Source organism: Rhea pennata, chromosome 3 (assembly GCF_028389875.1).
Source record: "Rhea pennata isolate bPtePen1 chromosome 3, bPtePen1.pri, whole genome shotgun sequence".
NCBI lineage: Eukaryota > Metazoa > Chordata > Aves > Rheiformes > Rheidae > Rhea > Rhea pennata.
In genome coordinates, this window is record NC_084665.1 from 113,160,866 (window position 1) to 113,179,826 (window position 18,961).

At 39.0% G+C, this 18,961-nt stretch overlaps 1 protein-coding gene and 1 long non-coding RNA gene across 3 annotated transcripts in view; one reads left to right on the forward strand and one right to left on the reverse strand.

Annotated features, from left to right (window-relative positions):
* Positions 1-506: 506 nt before the first annotated feature.
* LOC134138830 (uncharacterized) lies at positions 507-11,264 on the reverse strand. The gene is made up of 3 exons (XR_009958027.1): positions 11,151-11,264; positions 3,513-3,704; positions 507-569 (listed from the first exon to the last, which is right to left on the reverse strand). It is a non-coding gene; the product is annotated as an uncharacterized LOC134138830 (long non-coding RNA).
* The window catches only part of TAF1B (TATA-box binding protein associated factor, RNA polymerase I subunit B), a 49,174-nt gene continuing 40,929 nt past the window's right edge, over positions 10,717-18,961 (forward strand). For both annotated transcript variants that reach the window (XM_062571148.1, XM_062571147.1), the window contains exons 1-7: positions 10,717-10,754; positions 11,496-11,594; positions 12,086-12,173; positions 13,943-14,043; positions 14,313-14,408; positions 15,027-15,159; positions 17,346-17,502. In XM_062571148.1, coding sequence (XP_062427132.1) covers positions 10,737-10,754; positions 11,496-11,594; positions 12,086-12,173; positions 13,943-14,043; positions 14,313-14,408; positions 15,027-15,159; positions 17,346-17,502 — 692 coding nt within the window. In that variant the 5' untranslated portion in view covers positions 10,717-10,736. The remainder of the gene's footprint in view (positions 10,755-11,495; positions 11,595-12,085; positions 12,174-13,942; positions 14,044-14,312; positions 14,409-15,026; positions 15,160-17,345; positions 17,503-18,961) is intronic.

The window sequence follows — 18,961 nt, forward strand, 5'->3', positions numbered from 1 at the left end:
AACAGGATTCAGGATGGATGATGCAGCTCCACAATCATCAGTAACTCTAGAAGCTGTTGTATGCACGTGGCTCATACATTCCCATAAATATTTTAGCAGGACATGTGTTTTTAGATGGTGTTAAAATGCCCAAGCCATGTCGACATGAAGCAACACTCAGGAAAAGAAGGCAGGTGTTGGAGTAAACAGGAAATTTCATGAAGTGTGATCAGTTGTTCCCAAAGGGTCTTGTAGTGAAACTTCTGAGAGTTAAGAAAATGTCTCCTTCATGTGCTTCATTTTGTGTCTTTGGAGTTAGAAGATAAAGGTGACCTGGAGACCTCCACTGAAAAGAGACGGAAAGATGAACAGAAGAAACAACCCAGTGTGGTGTATGTGTGTTACAAATGACAGATTCCTCCCAGATCATTACGTACTGACCACCATGACCAGATCACTCGTGAACTTTATGCTCAAAATCATTTATTTCCTCACCTTCTGATGATAAATACACAGGGCAGAATAACAGCAACAACTCCTGGGGTTCAGTAAATACACTCACAATAATTCCACAGTTCATGAATTGGCAACTGCAAGAAAATTAGCAAACATGCATCTCGCTATATGTTTTTTGCCTCCAATGAAGACTTAGAAAAATGCTCTGTCAGAAGATGGTTCTTTAGGACATATTTCTGAGCCAGGCCAAGAGAATATTTAAGTTGTGCATTAATCTCTCATCAAGCCATACTTAATACAAAATATTTTCAGAAAGTGATGGTTAAGTGGAGAGCTGTGTGCTCTTATGTATTAAATACACATAGATATATAAACAATTAATTTTGCTTCTCCCCATTCTCCTCATGTATTATTTTAGCTTCCTAAAGCTTCCTAAATGATGAAGTCTTTGGAACAAGGAATGCATGACATCATTTGTTTGGAAAGTGCCTAGCAAACCCAGTAACAGCTATCCAATAGCTCTGTCAACCTGGACACTCCAGTACCAACCTCACACAGATGTTGGCGTGTGTTGTGCAACATCTGACAGGTTTCTGCACTGGGCACTTACCTCTGAGACAGTTCATCTACACAGAATCAACTGACATCAGAGGAAGCTGTAAAAACCCGGCTCATACTGTCCTGTTGTTTTTTTTAATAGCCGTAATATGTGTATATGTTTCAGTAGCGCTTTCTCTCTGTGCCTACAGCCTATCCAAAGAGAGATGAGAATGCAAGGACAGAGAATTCAGACTTCTCAGGCTGGTCACAGGTCTCTGATCTGCTTGCCAGGATGGAAACTCACTGTTACCCAGAAGACTGCACCTCTTCCTTCACAGGGGTAATTCTGGGCTAGACTGTTTTGTTTCCTTATTTGCTGTAACAGAGCTACTCAGCTCCGTACGTTTTCCTGTGTGGGTGGAGATAATCTCTATGCGTCTGCCAGCACCTTCTTAACTCTTTTGAAATGAAGGGTCATATATGAGTATTTTCTCTTGTTGTAAACCTATGCTTTAAAGATATTTCACACTTACTTTATAAATTTTAACATCATTATATAATCTTGTTAAAAGAACCTTCCTGCAAGTTTGCAAGTCGCTAAGTTAACTGATAATAACCTGTGTTGTTTTTTCTCATAGATTTTTGAATGAATAAGGATAGAAAGTGGGCAGATTTTGACAAAGAGCTTCAGATGTTAATTCTGCAACAATTTCACGTCTTCACCCTGTATGTGCAGACCATATGTTTGCCAGGCAAAAGAATCCACCAAGGAAAGAGGCGTATATAGATGATTTCTCTCTGTCTTACCAAATGTGAAGTATGTCAAGGACTGTCACCTTGAAAATTCAAAAATCATTCATCAAGCTCCAAGTACCTAGTAACTAGCCTGTATCACTTTAAAGAAGAAGTAATAGATCATGGATTTTGATCTGTCTCTTCATATTTCAAGCTCCTTCTTGTTCTCGTGTGTTTATATGTGAAGACTATGATATCTCCCAAATTACTGGAATCTAGTCTCTGATGCAGAAGCGCCTGTCCTGCATCTGCCTCCCCTTTCCATTCACAGCCCTTACATCAGACCTCCTTGAGGTACCCATCCAACACCACGTGCACTGCTCTGGCTGCTCAGTGTGTCCATGTCACTTAAAAAAATTGGGGAAATACAGTGGGCTGCTTTTTTTCACCTTTTCAGGCCTGATGTTGGACAAAAGAAAAGATGGGTGAGAGAAAACAAAGCTACCCTGAACTGATGGGCTCTTCCTATTTTTGAATTCCTGTACCTGAGAGGTTACAAAGTTTTGCAGTAGTAAGGACTGAGAGTAAGCTTGGCCACCAGTATCTAAGCCAAGAGTACAATAACAGAAGTGTAATTCAGTATGTTTTGACAGTGAAGTGAAAAAGGTTGAAATGTGTATTAGTTATAGAAAAGCATTTATGTTGATGGATTGAAGCATAGGTAACCATGTCACTTCTTCAAACATTTCAATCTAAAAATTATTTCATTGCATATTTTTGAAGAAACCCTTTCACACATAGATTTTTATATTTTTCTCAACATTTTCATTTTTCAGTATCAAAAAAAATATAAAAAGAGGAAAATCACTCCTCTGCCACAATCCTCCAGTTTATTTATTCAAACCTTCAAATACCCATTTCTGCTTTATCTCTGCTTCCCCACTTCACTGCCGCTTGAGATGGAAATGCTGATCAGACGGGGTTTCCCGTCTGGACTGAACTGTGCAGGGCTTCTCCCATTTGGGAGACCGGCTCCAACCCCAGTCAAAATGCTGCGAGTTACAGGGGAAAAAAAAACAACTAACAAACAAATGTTGGCAACACTGCAAAACACAGAGCGTTGGTAGGAGGACTATATTCCCAGGCTGGGGAAATACTGAATTTTCACAACATTGAAGCAGATAATCTGGAGGAGGATGGATTTTTTTTCCTAGCACTCCCTCATAAAAATAAACACTGCTGCAAAAACAGACTTGTTTAGGGTGAGAGAGGGTTGAATTAAACAGCAGTATCCATTTGTGGTCACCTAAAGCTGCTTCTATGCAGATCACTTATCTTTATCTACTGTTTTAAATCACCTAAATGATGTGAGCAATTTTGGGATGGGTGTATGCTCTTTATGCCTTTGTTTGTGATTGCTTGCCCTTGTCATATGAACGTGGACAAAATGAAAATAAGATTCCTGACCTGACTTTAAGATCTCCTTCTTCCTTTCTAATGACTGTGAAGGATATTTAGAATACATTAGGATTTTAAAATCAGTGGGAATAATTAAAGTATCCCTTCCCTATCTAGGATATACTCTTGAATTAGAATGCAATGTCTTACTTGCGTGGCTAACATGAAGAAATAGAGTAAAGATGGTGAAGACATCATTACTTTGCGCATGTGGCCTTTTCACCACACATTACATTCCTGTGAGAAAGAAAGCATTTATTTGGTTATCACTGAAAAAAAAAAAAAATGTGTGAAATCAAGCCCCAAATCCACAATCCATGAGACCGCACAATTTCATTCATTACCTAGAGAGTGTGATCAGGCTCTCACCCATTAAGTGAAGGTGATTTTACTGCACAGGTATGTGCTGGCTTTTCCTCTAGGCAAGGGTGGGTTCCTGTAGCTTTCCATGGGTCATAGATTTGCATCCTGCCTCTGGTTCAAAGCCTTTTTGGAGAAGATCTCATTTGATGAGGCATGCTAGGTACGTAGCACGTCTAGGGAAATAGAGTGATTATTTTTTAAAAACACTAGAGCCAACAAAAAACATTGAAAAGATAACACAAGAAATGAGGACTGTAAGAGAATTCATTACTTATGTTTGTAATGTGCCTGAACTGTAAAAGAAGGTATAAATAAATATGTAATAAAAATACAACAGGGACAATTAAATGATTTTTAAAAAAAAGTCATTGATACAATAATAAGCAGAATAAAACACTACATGATTGTGCACTGATTTGACTAAGAGAAATTATGGTGTACAGATGTACTGATTCAGCTGAAAGTAGTGACTGTGATACTTCTCTGATTCCTAAGGGTGAGCTAAGGCTAAATATATTAATCTGTGATAAGTCCTACAATATATATATATACATACACCTAGCCCAAGTCAGTGTTTAGAAGGGATAATTCAAAATCCACTGAAATGAGTGGAAATTTTTCTCTGCTTTAATGGGTGTGGGACGGGATCTTGAAATTTACATTTTAATGAGCAACCAAATAATTTTGTGTTAAAAAACAGGAAAATAACAAGTGCAGAAACACAATGAATACTTTTAACTAGGCCACCAGATGGAAAATTTTCAGTTGTAATTATATCACTGTTCTCAAGCAGAGACTGTATCGTTTAAAAACTAAAAATGTCTGAAGATGAAATATATCAATGAACCGAATAAAAACAGAGCATGATTCACCCCTAGTTTTCCTCTCTTCATTCTTACTGCACAAAATCTCTATTAAAAAGAGGCTTTAGCATTTTCATCCTATTTCTATTTGTTGCTGGTAAATGCATTACTTTAAGCGAGAGGTTGGCTAGAACTGTACAGTGCTGCAATTCAACTCACTGTATAAAAACAGTTTGTCAAGGAGTCTCAGTTAGGTCTCAGTTCTGGTCAGGACCCATTATTATAATGGCAATCACAGCTACTTTTTATAGCCCTCCTCTAGAAAAGAAAATAGTTCATGTTCTGCATAGATTCCTAGAAACTTAATTCCATTTTTCAATTAAGTGTTTGCAATTTGTTTGAATGCTGTAGTTAGAACTGCAAGTATATGCTTTTAAACTCCCCTTTTAAACTCTGTAGTCCTGCATGAGTATTAGTGACAAAAACTATAATAAAAGTTGTTTATTGTGGTAGGAAAAGAAATTGAAGAAAGATATGTTAATTTTTATTACTGTTTAAGGGTATGTTAAAAACTATTTTTAGTTCAATTTCCTTTGCTGAACATTCACTTTTCCAAGATCATGTCTAGTTTACATTAACTCTTATCAATTGTCCTTTGTGATGTTGAACATGCGTGTCAGTTTTGAAGAGTACTGCATCCTGGGTGAGGTGATCCTACCAGTTCTTCTGGATTCTCCTGAATCCTACTGGATTCTCCATTTGACAGAGGCAACTTGGAAAGGCCAGGTTTGAATCCAAAACTTGGGAGTGTTCTCCTACCTGACTCTCCTTTATTTCTGTGTATTCAAATGTAGACTCTCTGATCATGCTTTTTGGAACAAATGTTGGAAAACTGCCCCTAGCAGGATCCATGGAATGATGGAATGAAGTATCCAAGCAGAATGTGCATTTTTTTAAGGAAATTTACATTTTTTGAAACCAGAAAAGAAGTCGTTGGTTCCTTGCTATAACCTCATCCAGTGTGTTTCTGTGCATGTTGCAGTGCTTTCATACGCCATTTCAGAGGTGACTACATTTTAATTACAGGAAAAAAAATCTGAAGTGACATTAAAGATACCAATAAGTACCTGCTATTTACCAAAACATTTGAACAAAAGGAAAAACTGAACTGTGTTCAGCATAAAGGATATTTTGGGCTTGTCTGCTAAGGCTTGGCCTAAAAAGAATGCTTTCTCATGCTGGATGCACTGTGTACACACTGCAGCATGGTTTGGAATATTAATGATTGTTTGGTTAACAGTGACTTTGAATGCGGTATATTTTTTGAAATGTAATTTAACTTAGAGTTCTACTAGTGTGTAATTAATTTAAAAAGCTCCTGAAGCTGAAACGTAGCTCACTGGAAGATGGGTAAAAGCATGCAAGACTGCTCAGTATGCTAGTCCTGTTCTGAACTCTGTTGTGTCATGATTTAATAACCAGTCTGATTACCTGAGCCAGCCCATTTATCTCAACAGTAGCATCTCTAGCACTTAGATAATGGCTCTAATATCACAATTCCATTTCTCTGTGTGTATTTCTTTAGATATTTAAGTACTATCACTTAGCCAGACTTTTAAAATGTGTGTTTATATAAAATATATTATTAAGACATACCTAATGACACAGTGCTGAAAATAAAGCACTTCTGCATTATTAAATTACTTCTGCATTAATAAATAAATTACTTCTGCATTAAGGTACTGAAGAAAATAAAAGATTCCTGTTTTGGTAAAACTGGTACCGCTGTTATCTGCATACTGGAAATGACAGGCAGGTGAAATGGGCAAGATTCATCGTGAGAAATGATGGGAGAGAAACGGTAGAAGAGCCATAGTGCCTATTGCAGCCTCAGGGTTTTTAAATAGCCGCAGGACTACTCATTACTTCTGTGCAGGCACAATGACTAGGGAACACGTTTAGTTAAGGATTAGGCCCATTTTTGCTATTTCTCAGGTCACAGAGCACTCAGTGGCATTTGAGCCCTGGCAGTTTTAACTGTTGATGTTAACAAGTGACTGCAGGATAAAGTAAGCCAGTAACAGAAATCTACAGCAATGACTCCAAAACTTTTGAAGAATTAATTAGTTTCACAGTAAAAAATGCTTCTAGGACCATAAACTTAAAAAAATAAAAAAAAGAAAAGAAAGAAAAGAAAAACATCACCAGGGTTTGGTACAATATAATTAATAAACTACTGTGCTTCCCTGGCTTTGCCACTTGTGCATTTTGCCTTCAGTATTACAGTCCTGCTTTCCACTTCCCACATGTAGTTTTCTTTGCTACCTGGCTTTAATCAGCAGAGGAGCTGTGTGATATGCACTGTGCATTTATTGAATATGTACAAGCATGTACATATTCTCCAGATTAACAACCTACAGAACTCTTTTAAATCTGAATTCCTGTACCTGAGTAGTTGTTCCCGGTAACATTATTTTGAACCCCTTAATGAATCCCAGCTCCACAAGGTGGCTCTCTATTCCTTTAAAAATGCTACTGCATTTGTCTGTTAAACACTTCTGAGAATTATCCTCGGGGCTCTACAGGAGCACAGTGCTATACTGGAGCTCCAGAGCTCCTCTAGTAGGCTTTGCAGTTTGCTAACAGTAAAGCCAGAAACTAGACACAATCTGATACAATTAAAAGTACTATAACTTGAAGGAATGTTTCATGTTAGCTGTTTAATAAAATATGAAAAAGGAGAAAGTAATGGCATTATGTATGCCTGGGATGTGAAACAGGACACTCGCACACCCACTCCCTGCTCTGTTCATTTGAACCACAGCTGCTAATACCACTTTCTTTTCTAGACTTGTATTACCCCTGCTCGGTATATCTGAACGACTACACTAACATAGTCACCGAGCACTGGCAGATGCAACTTCTGCTAATATGGACAGAGAGAAAGCAGCCTGGTGCTCCTCAGGAAAGATATTCCACCATTGCGTCTGAGAAGAAGGTGGTCAGGGCTCAGAATGAGGTCTTCAGCTTGCCTCTCTGCTCCAGCCAGGCCTTCAGCATCTCCAAGCAGACGTCCCAAATAACTTCATTGCTGACCACGAGCTGGCATGGTTTCAGGTCATGTGAGGCTACACTTAGAGACTCCTACCTTCAAGAGCAGCTCATCTGAATGTGAGATCCTTCCCTGCAGTCTGTGTATGCAAACACAGCTACTTGGATGATCACATATCCCCAGCTCCCCGTGGTGTGGCAAGTCACATGCGAAACTGCAGCACCGTGGCATGCACCGTGTTCCTGTGTGAGATGGGCTGGACTGCAGCACATGTGCAAAGCAGAAGCTGACGGTGTGAGGCTGCCTTGCCTCCTGTGTGCAGTACTGCCAGTTTCGGCTATCAGAAATCCAGCTTCATGCTGCTCTAATCCTACAAATGGCTTAAGAAAACCTGAGTAATCTTTGAAGAAAATGTTACCTGCTTTCTGTTGCTTGAGATGGCTGGGGGCATATTTTCATGTTTTTCACAGCAGGGCTAGAACTATACTTTAAAAAAATAAAATTGGAGCACTGAATCAGTAAAATAAACACTAAAAATCACAAGGCAATGCTGGGTGTGCCTAAGCTGTAACATTAAATTCAAGCTTCTTGTCGCTTCCTTCAAAGCTCTGCTCAGCTCAGCCCCTCCCTGGTTATCCTCCCCTGCCGAGCATGCTGCAACCGCTGCTCTCCACTGCAGCTCCCACCTTTGTCTGTTCTCGTGTTTGCTTCTTGCACAACTGTCTCTCTGTGGCTTTCTCTCCTCTGCAGTTCTGCTTGGCACAGCTTTTCCCCTTGACCCTTTCCATATTGTAGTCTCTCTTAAAGACTGCTTAATTCATCTGGTTTGGAAAAAGGCGTGTATTTCTTGTTTTCCTAATTTTCCTTTGTTTTCTTTAAAGACAAGTTGTTCCATGGAGAGAATTCCCTTTATTGAAGATACAGAAATCAAACTATAGGTGCTAATAACTATACATGTTTTTCTGTAAACCAGATTCTGGTAAATCTGCCCAGTGTTAATCTTCACAGTCTTTAGAGCACTTGAGGTTGCTTTTCTGCTCTAACCTTGTACCTTGTAGTAGGTGTCTGACAAGGAACAAAGTGTATGTTGGATTCTTGGGAGAATCTATGTTAAAGAAGTTCACGTTCTGGAATCTACCTAGTTTCATGCGCTGTATCCTAGGGACAGGCTAAGGGACATGTCATTCAGTTCAATGTGCAGTTTTCACTTGTTCACATGTAGAAAATCTGCAGTCACGAACCAGAAATGTGATACCAGCAATGGAACCCAATTCATTACAAATTCAAATCAATGGAAACAACAGGACATATTATTTTTCTAAGCCTTGAATCAATCTGACTACTATGCATAATGATCTTAATTAGAAAAGTTGAGCTGAAGCAGGAAGACAGTCTGTCTCCTAGCTTTGAAATTATCATACCCCTATCAGTATGCTTGGGTAACTTGTAATTAGGGACAAAGGTTACACATAGTTTTATATGCTGAAAAACCGGTTTTATACATGTCATTTCAAAAAATACTTAAGAAATAGATACATGACTTGCTACCCCCATTGCACTTTAAATTTTTGCGCCTAGATTACTAGTCTGCACTAACTATCTAATGGACTTAAGAAATACTAACACAAGCTTTGCATTTATAATAGAGCCCCAAATACTAATACATAACTGGTAATATCAATATCAGTCTTTGTATATTTTTTCTCTGTGGATCTCAAATTACCTTCCAAAGCTTAGTAGCTTTTTATATCTCTAGTTCACTTCTGTGGAAAATGCAGCTCTGAAAAGTTAAGTGGATGGTCCAAGACCTGAGAAAATGCTTGCCCATTCAAAACTTTACTGGCATGTTACAGCAGCCTATAATTATACCACTATAGCTCCCCACAGAGCTGGTCATACTTTTCTTCTTTTCTCATTTATCTTCAACTGCTATCACTGAAAAGGAAGGCTTCTAGTTTTGACATATTGGCAAATTAAGCCAATACGATTAAGCTTTATTTGCAAAAGTGTTGATTGGGTGCAACTAGGAAAAACAAAAAAAAAGTTCTAACTCCAAGGTCCTGCCTCATCAAAGCAGTTATTGCCTTGCTTAATTTAAGCAAGCTATTCAGTCTTGACAAATCTGCTGAGTAGCCCATTGACTACTCACAGTGTCAAGTCAAACACGAAAATAGCTCTTAGTAGGATCAATACCTTATAACTTATCTTCCAAACTACAACACAAATCTTCCTGTTATCTGTGTTATCTTGTCTATGATAACATAGATGTAGTTACTCTGACTTTTTTCAAGATAGTATTTCATGTTAGGAATTCATTAGAAAAAGATCAAATTCTTTCCATCAAATGAAATGGCCTTGCTTTCCCAGAACAGTATTTTCACAAACAAAAAAATATGGAAATCAAAAGCACAGGTAAGATCTGTTTAATGAAAGTGTTAGCTACCTTTCTGTGAGGTTGACAATCACCTTTTTAGCATGTCAGGAATTATATGCATAATTCTCTCTAATGAGTGTTACAAATGTTCATCCCCCACTGAGAAAAGATCACAGTAGGTATGAGTAATTACTTTTTTCGTGAACATAAAGAGTTCCCCTCTAGCTCTGAACATATCCTCCAACATCAATGCAACCACAGCTGTCAAGGCAGCCTCACCTCTCTCTATGTATATTTTACCTTTAATTTTTTCCCATGCTTTCACTTGGTGTTTTTTGTTTGTTTGTTTGTTTGTTTTTTGTTTTTTTTTGGGGGGGGGGGATGACCTAAACCTGTTCTCTGGTTTCGTAGGCAAATTCATTGGAGCAACAGATCTCAGTGTTTAGACATCCTTAAACATTATTATTAGCGTACAAGAAATTAGAGGCCTGTATCAAGATCTGGAAGGGTTTTTTTTTTTTTTTTTTTTTTTTTAATCGAAAGTGAACTTGAAATCACAGCTGTCCTCTTTCGGGGCTCTCCGAGCGCTCCGCGCAGCTCAGGGAGCTCCTCTTACGGCCCCTTCCCGAGAGGCCCAACAGCTCCCTCCAGCCCGGCCGCGGCGCGAACCCCGCGCCCGCGTCCCGCTCGGGAGCTCCGCGCGGCGGGCGCGGCAGCCCGGGCCCTCTCCGGCCCCGCCGCCCCTCGGCCCGGCCGCCTCGGGCTTGCGGCTCTCGGGCCGGGCGACGCGGGGGAAGGACGGCAAGGAGCCGCCCTGCCCGGGCCCGGCGAGCGGCCGCTGCGGCCGGCGGGGCCGCGGCGCTCGGGCGCGGCGCCGCCGCCCGGGCCCCGGGGCGGGCGGGCCGCGGCGGGCCCGGAACGCGAGTGCGAGGGCTGCAGTTTCCGGCGGGCGGCCCGCGGCGGCGGCGGCGCCGGCATGGAGGAGGAGGCCGCGGTGCGGTGCGGTGTGGGGCGGGCAGGCGGGCGGGCCGCTCCGGGGGAAGCGCCCGGGGGGGCGGCTGGTTTCGCAGCGCGGGCGGGGGCCGGCGGAGCGCGGAGGCGGCGCGGGCGGACGGCGGCGGCGGCGGCTACTGCCCCGGGGCGCCCGTGCCGCGCGCAGGAGGCCTTGGCGCGGCTCTCGCTGCTCCGCTCCGCTCCCCGGCCCCACGGCAGCTGCCCCCTCCCGAGCCCCCTGGCCCAGGGGGGCTTTTAGCAAATGTCTTCTCTGTCGGCTCGCCCCTTTCCCCTCCCTACGCTCGAGACACCGTGATTTCTCTGAGTAATCTCCCCGTTTCCCGAGTTTGTCTCTGCGGGCTCGTGCAGGTTTTGCTCCATCGCGGGTATTTCTTACCTGCTCCAGAAACACGTTGCTGCCATCTCCCACCTCTTACTTTTCATCCCTTCTTCTATTTCTGATTCTTATTTTCACATCATGTGTTCTAGGTGTAGGTTATTATTCCCCTTATACTCCCATACACAAAACTTGATGCTTGGCCGCTGAAGAAGTTATTTGTTCTCTTATCTGTAGCTGATAGCGGATGCTATGATTACTTGTTATCTAGTTACAGCTAACATAAATGGCAGAAATACTCTGTTCCGTAAATAATCTCAAAAGGTGTGTGGTAACCCAGTAATAGTGTTATTTGTTCTACTTGAACACATGTGAAACTTTTTTTTTTTTTTTTTTTTTTTCCAGGAAGATTATCATGAACGCTGTGTACAGTGTTCAGAAGTAAACTGGGGTCTTACTGATGGAGGCCGATTTTACTGCAGAACTTGCCACAATGTTATTGAGGTAAAGAGCCAAGCTGCTATCTCTGGGAAGGGCATTTATCTTTGGCAGAGTCTTGTTTTAAGGCAGTGTTTGATTTTTCTCCTTGACCTTAAAAGTTGAGGACAGTATTGCCAATCTCCCATTTTCATGCTTTACTTAATGCTGTTTAAAAGTGTTACTTCAAATCAAAATGTATGGTGCCAATTGCAGAAAACCCACAGACTTTAAAATACATTACTTTAAAGTAACGTATCGGTATGCAGTGTAGCTGCATGAGGAGCATTGCATGGGTATTGCTGCGCTTCGTGGCAGTGCCCATGTAGACAAACCCTGATTCATGTCACCGGTCTGTCCAGGATACTTTTCTTGAATAGAAGGTTCAGAATGTTTTGTGAATTATTTTGGTTTTTGATTTTGAGATTTGAACAAGCTCCTCCATTGTCTTACAATGGGGCAATCTGTCCAAGTTAGGCCTGGCCTTTTCCTTGCTGAGATATGTTACTCTTTTGCAGAGAACTAGAGAAGTTGTGAATACTGTTGTTACTGGTAACACAAGAGTCCAGACAATCGCCAAAGGTTTAAGAAAGCGGGAAAAAAATGGTATGTATGTGCTTGTCTGTTTTGCATAACAGTGACTGTAGTGAGTCAGACCCAAAGTTCACTTAGTAAATTATGTCTTCACCAAAAGTAGATAGCTCGAAAGACTGCAAGAACAAAAAAATAGTGCATCCCCCAAACACTGTCAGCACCTTCAGCAATCAAACTGCAGTGACTTCCGGAGCGGCAGAGGACTTCCGGGAACTTTGTGGTGTTTTTTCCACTAAACATAACTATCTGTTAGCTTTCGTCAGTTTGATTTGTGTGAGCCCATGCTCATTAACAATACCCATGGCATTCATTCAGTTGTGGTGATCCCTTTATTTATCTCTTGTGATGGCTGTAAACAGGAAAGTTGTCTGTGCTCATAGGTGAGGTATAACAGTGGTCTGGCTCTTAGAATACAAGCCTAGTTTGTGTTACATGTACTTGGCCCTGTAATGAACACAAACCTACATGAAAGAATTTTCATACAGTTACGATAGCTAAAATCGCATAGATAAATTTTACATCTTTCATCCAGTGTTACCTCCATATTTTTTATTTCATGATTCAGAATAGTAATAGAAATTACATGTGATAATATGCTGTAACAATGTTATGGTAAGGCTGCTGCTAAAGCCATGTATACTGGGATGGCTGGACAGATATTTTAGTGTTGTCGTCACTTTCCTTGAAAAAGCAAAAATAAATTACAATGCTAAATAAAGCGTAGGGATACCTTTGTCTCTGTGATATGCCGACCTATTTTCACTGTACTGTGCTGACAGCAGATTACTGCATTCCTTTGAAAAGAACTATTGTGGGGAGGTGAAGGGAGGAGTGAAAAGGAGAACAACCTTATCAGCTCCACTTGTCTTTATTCTGTCTTGATCTTAAAGTCTGAGCCTTTCACCATTTCTTGCTTTTTACTTCTCTTGTGAGAGATGCCGTTAGCCACCCCCCAGCTCCCTATGAAAGAAATCCTTAGCTTCACGCAGGCCATTCTGTGAGTGCAGTTACATTGTACTCTTGCAGCTTATTTTCCTATGTGTATAGGAGAAAGCGAGTCTACAGTAAACAGTTAAAGCCAGCATCATTAAAGCATGACAGAATCTTTGGGCAGATAAGTTTTAAGATGGTGAAGTCCAAGGGCAGTTGCTAAAGCAGACATTTGAAATACCTGAAGGAGGACTTTTATTATCTAATAGTAAATTGGAAAGAAACATAAGGAAGCATAGGTACGGTGGGAATGAAAAGGAAGTTGAGAAATGCAGAGAAAATTCATAAAACCAAAAAAGCCTGTAGAAAGGAGCTTATGGAGAGCTAAAGGTGAAGAGTACGTGTAACAGTCTGAAGTGATAATGAATAAACTGGAGCAGGCCTTTTCTGTGTGGGATTCATACTGTGCTGAGCTTTGCTAGAAGCTCTGAATGTCTGAGAAGATTCTTTCATTTATATTTGTATGATTCTATGGGAGAGAACAGTGATACTGCTTGATTTTTTTGCTTGACTCACCACTTTAATGTGTTCTAGTTTTCTGTGAGAAGTGATAATACTTTTTTTTTTTTTTTTTTTTTTGAGAACAGATCCTGTTCAGTAGTTTATTTCTTAAATAAGAATGCAAATAAATGAAAGTTATTGGGATATTCAGAATATTGGAGCTGGTCTTTGCTCCACAACCTGAAATTATTAAATACAGAGCTACATCTTAGTCCTGGTACCAAGACAACAGAACATTATGTGTAAATAAATGTGCATAAGGTTAAAACAAACTGTCTTCTTTTACATAGATGATGAAGGCTGGGAATGGTATGTTTGTGAAGGCTTTCAGTTCGTACTCAAGAAACAAGCAGAAGCTTTGGAAGCATTAGGAGTGTGTCCACAAATGAAGGTATGTAACCTTCAGGGGTAAGGTCTGCACACTGTAAATGTATAACAACGAGTGTTATTTAAAAAGACTGTGATTTTTGAAGTGGGTCAAAGAACTCCCTGTTTGAAAGTATTGAGCATATGAAAACAAACTTAGTTATCACAGTTAATAAAATTGGACCAGAACATTTTTCAGATTTCTGAATTGTAATTGTAAATTACAGTTTGTTCTCTCAAAAGTTAATGAAATTCTATACTTTGGAGTAATCATTGTCTATTTATATTTATCAGGATGAAATTCTGTGCAATTTTTGGAGACGTTACCTTCAGAAGAGCCAACAAGCATATTGTAGCAGACCAGCTGGGGAAGCTATCAAAGTATTATCAGTAAGTGAAAAGCTCAAATCCTATGAGCAGTTGCATATTTTTTAAACTGCAACAACAGAAATCTTCTTTGTTCAAGCTATATATCTAACTTGCACTAATACTGCTTTAGCATGAGGAATGTCTTCTAAATGGAATTCCAAATAGCTATTTTGTTTTTTCCCATTTTTAAGAAAAAAGATATTCCTCTGAGTATGGAAAATTACTTATTTAAAAAATGCTGCTTTGTTCTGGCACAGATAGACTGTACTACCCAATGAGTAGGTAGAGCAGAAATTATAATACAAAATATGTCATTGGCTATCATTGTTTACCCCTACTATCCTAAAGTTATCATCAAGGTTTAATTCTATATATTGTCTGCTTTCTGGTTGCTATAGCAGATTGGAATGCAACATGAATGCTAGTAATTTTTCTTATCTTGAGAAATCCTTGAAAACAGGAGCATATTTTGCAGGAATTTTTTAAACTACTGGTGATTGATAGGACAAGTAAAAATATGAACAGTTCTTGTTTAAATATCATTGGATTGATCTTGCACCTATTTTACTTTACTTAGTTTCTTCAGATTAAAATAGCAAATAACAGTAGATAATACTATGGTTTATTTACACAAAACAGGGATGTGATAGCAGTACAGATGTAGATAGTGAACCAGAGAGACCTAGCCTTCTTCACTTGTTATCTCTCTCTGAAAGTGATGGGGATCTACTGACTGACTGCAGCTTTGGCTCATCAACTGGCAAAGTCTCAGGTAGGAGCAATAAAGTGAAATATCTAGAAACTATTTTTGTGTAGTGTGTGTGTGTATGTATATATATGATGTGTTCACATAGTATGAATTAGAAGAACTTGTTGACCTGTTGTTGGGAAGTGTAGAGTTTTCAGTCCTACTTGCCACTAGAGTATTTATATACTACCGGAAGTAGAAGACACCTTTTTTTTTTTTTTTTCCCTCCTTCCAAGGAGTTGAATGTTGAACAGGGCCTGGAAATACAACGGGAAATGCAGGAGGATGTTCTATTTTATAGCAAGATTGCTCCATGTCTCCTGTTTGGAGTGGGGAAAAAGGTACAAAAATGGAGGTGCACATTTCTGTGAACATGATGCAAGCACTTTTCAGCCTTATATTATTGTAATAAAATGACAAGATTTTCAGGTCAAGGATTGCTGTATGTTCATATATATATATGTATATATCAGTACTTGGGTTTTACACACAGACACACACACACACACGCACTATATCAAGGAGAAAGAGTTTAGTGAAAAAAATAGTAAAAGTATTCCATTTTTTTTTCCTTTTTGAAGTCTATAGCAACTCCTTTCTTTCTTGGTGCTTGTTTGCATTTTATGGTAATGTTTTTAAGAGTTTTAAAGTAGATAGGTAGTCTTAAAATAGGAGGTAATTTGATACATTCTTCTTAGTCTCTTGTTTCAGAGATTAAATTCAGCTTTAAGTAGTCATACTTATTTCACTAAAAGCCCTTGAAATGGATAAAAGCTCAGTGACACTGAAGTGCATTTTGGGGAAGTTAAACAAACATAGCAATTGTTATATAGTGAAATTCAACACAAGTTAATACCAGATTGATTTTTAACCTGTCAACCATAAATTATTGTGAAGATTCATAGATCTCCTTTTCCGTGCCATTTTTTACTAATTTGTTATTGCTACACACAGGAAACTTTAAGGACTTTTTTTTTTTTTTGCCCCACTAAGAGGCTTGACTAATATGTAATCATTTTTGTTATTCTGGGGTAAGGATGATAGTGAATTCCACTGAGTATAGCACAGAGATATTGCTAGAGAAGCCTATGAAACAGTTTGAGTTGTTAGATGTGTGTAATTGTGTGTTGTCATGCCTTGAATAAGCTGGAAGAAGTAAGGGAAATTGCGTGCCATCATTAAGGCTGCAAATATATTGAGGATTATTTTAAATTGGGTTGAAGGTGAAATTATAATAATGAAGCTTCAGTCATGAAGCTGCATTTAAGCACATGTATACATATAAAAGGTGAAACTGTTGACAGAAAGGATTAACTGCTTTTCTTCTCTAATGCACCTATAGGCAGTAGCCGTTCTGGGATGTTCTCAGGGAGACCTCTTTTAGTCTACACCAGGTGTATGATTGGGTTGATTCCTTTAATCTCTTGCACTATTCCTACTCACCAGTGGTTCTGAAGCCAGCAGATGGCACCAAAGACCAGTTGTGGCTCAGGACAGTATCTGTATCTGTAGCTATGTCTTCATCCTGGGTGCCAGACCTCTGGCCGCTGGGTGGGTTAGCAGCTCCCAGTTTCTTTTTTTTCTTTTTTTTAATTTCGACTTTTTAAAAATAATACATAGTTTTTCGTGGTTAGAGAATATATGGCAGATAGCTAAACAGTGTCCATACTCAGTAAAATTTCTACAGTATAAATCATGTTCTTTTTATAGTTCTGACTGTGCTAAAGTTTAAAATACAGTACTTGGGAACTATTAAATTCTGTGTTTTAATCCTTAACTCTGAGGTGTTAGTTTAGGCATGTCACTCTTTTCCTCCTTGTGTCCCCCCTGCTCCTTTGTCTGTCAAATAGAAAATAGTATTTGCAGCTCATAACTACTATTGGTTATGTGTTGTATAGGAATTAACAGCTTTCTGGAATTCCAGGTTTATGTATAAGTCCCACTGAAAAATCTATTTTGATGGATTCTCTTCGTATAATCCAGAATCTTAGTGAAGTGAAGTAGCAGTTCATGAATTAGTTATCTTATCTTGCTAGAAGAATAAATTCAAAAGTTAAGCTACTTTACACACTAACCCAAACTAGTGATTTGAAAATTTTCCTAGTGAGTAAAGAAGCTTCCATGTATATTCCTTTGTATTATTTTCTGTGTACTATGTATGTATATTGTATCAAATACTTTTTTTCTTTTCTTTTTAATATAAACCAAAGAAAGCACCTCTGTCTGCTCTGGATCGGTAGATGGTAGCTTGCATTTAATGAAGAACCAAAAGGACAAACTGAGGATGTCAATGCCAATGACCCTTTCATTTTGTTATATGGCATTACTCTGGCTGAGAGAACCAATGACATTATCTGATCTCTTAAGGTATGAATAGTCCCTACTGAAATACTGGTTGCTTTTAAAAATAATAAACGTGATTTTTTAGTTTGATCTTTATCTTTGCCTCCTTACTAATATGCTCAGTAATAGTGAGATGACCCCTATATTTAGTTGCCTTACCCTTTCTGTGACAGAAGAATTTGTGCAACTGCTTTTTGAAAACTTGAAACACCTTCTGTATACTGATACTCTTTTTTGACAAGTGTTGAAATACTGGGTATTTCTAAAAGATGGGGAAAAATGTTTTATTTTCTCCCAAATTTAAGAAACAGGAAGGCTTAAGTTGGTTACAGTCTGAATGTCAGACTCGGGCAAAATGAATAAAACACTGATTCAAGATTCAGTTGATATGATAGATTTCAGTTCTTTCTAAAAACAAAGTAAAGACAAAAACACAAGGCAACAAATACCTGCCTTCTCCCACCCCTCCCCTTTCATGTAACTGCTATTGCTGCTGAATGTTTGGCTAATATAAGGGAAGTTTACCCTAAACTCTGATCTTTCCTAATGGCACCTCTGCCTCTGGAGCCTCCTTTTCTGCTTCTCCCCCTTTTCTCTAATTTTAACTTTGCACAAGTTTTCTGAGAATGGTAGGTGTTGAAGACCCTTCTTTTCGAAGTGCTTCTAACGGGGAGGAGGTTGGTATATCTTGAAATACAGCAATTAGTGCTAGCCAACTTATTTCTATGAAAAACGATATTTAACCCTTTGATTTAACTTCAAGGGACTGCTATTATGTTCATCAATCAAAATTGCAGCATTGCATATTTGGGTATGCTGTTGTTGCATAAACGGTATTTGTAGAATGTTCAGCTTAAAATGCTGCAATGCTTGAAGTTCAAATTGGCACTCTGCAATACAAAAGTAGATACTGAGTAGATTAAGAAGTACTATAACTCAAAAGTAGTTTGCTATGATGACAAGGTCTATTGCTGATTAGTACATTCATAAGAAATGCTGGACTTGGAACTATCATAGCTAGTCTGTATTTTAATCAATTATTAGAAAAATAATATCATATCTGATAATGTTCGTATATGGCAAAAATCAACATAGTAAGTCACAATAATGAGCAAATGGTACACAGTAATAAAGACTTCTTGCCTAGCCCATCCTGTTTGGAGAGAAAAATGCTTAATTTAATATCCTGTTCTTGGATTACAGTATCTTGGAAACTAAACTGTCTCTGGAAAGCATTTAGATGTCATACTAGGCAAGTACATCTTCAGGAATGCCTGTTTTAGCTGCCTTTTTTTTTTTTTTTTTTTTTTTTTAAACTACAGCACCATATCATCAAAGTCCTCTTTTACATGAACAAGGTAGTAATTAGAAGAATTGTGTTGATTGAATCTTATTGGCATATTGTTGCATTCAGCATTTTAGAATTGGGCAGTACAAAAAAAGATGGTTTAGAACCTGGGGTCTTCCCTCATACTGATATATT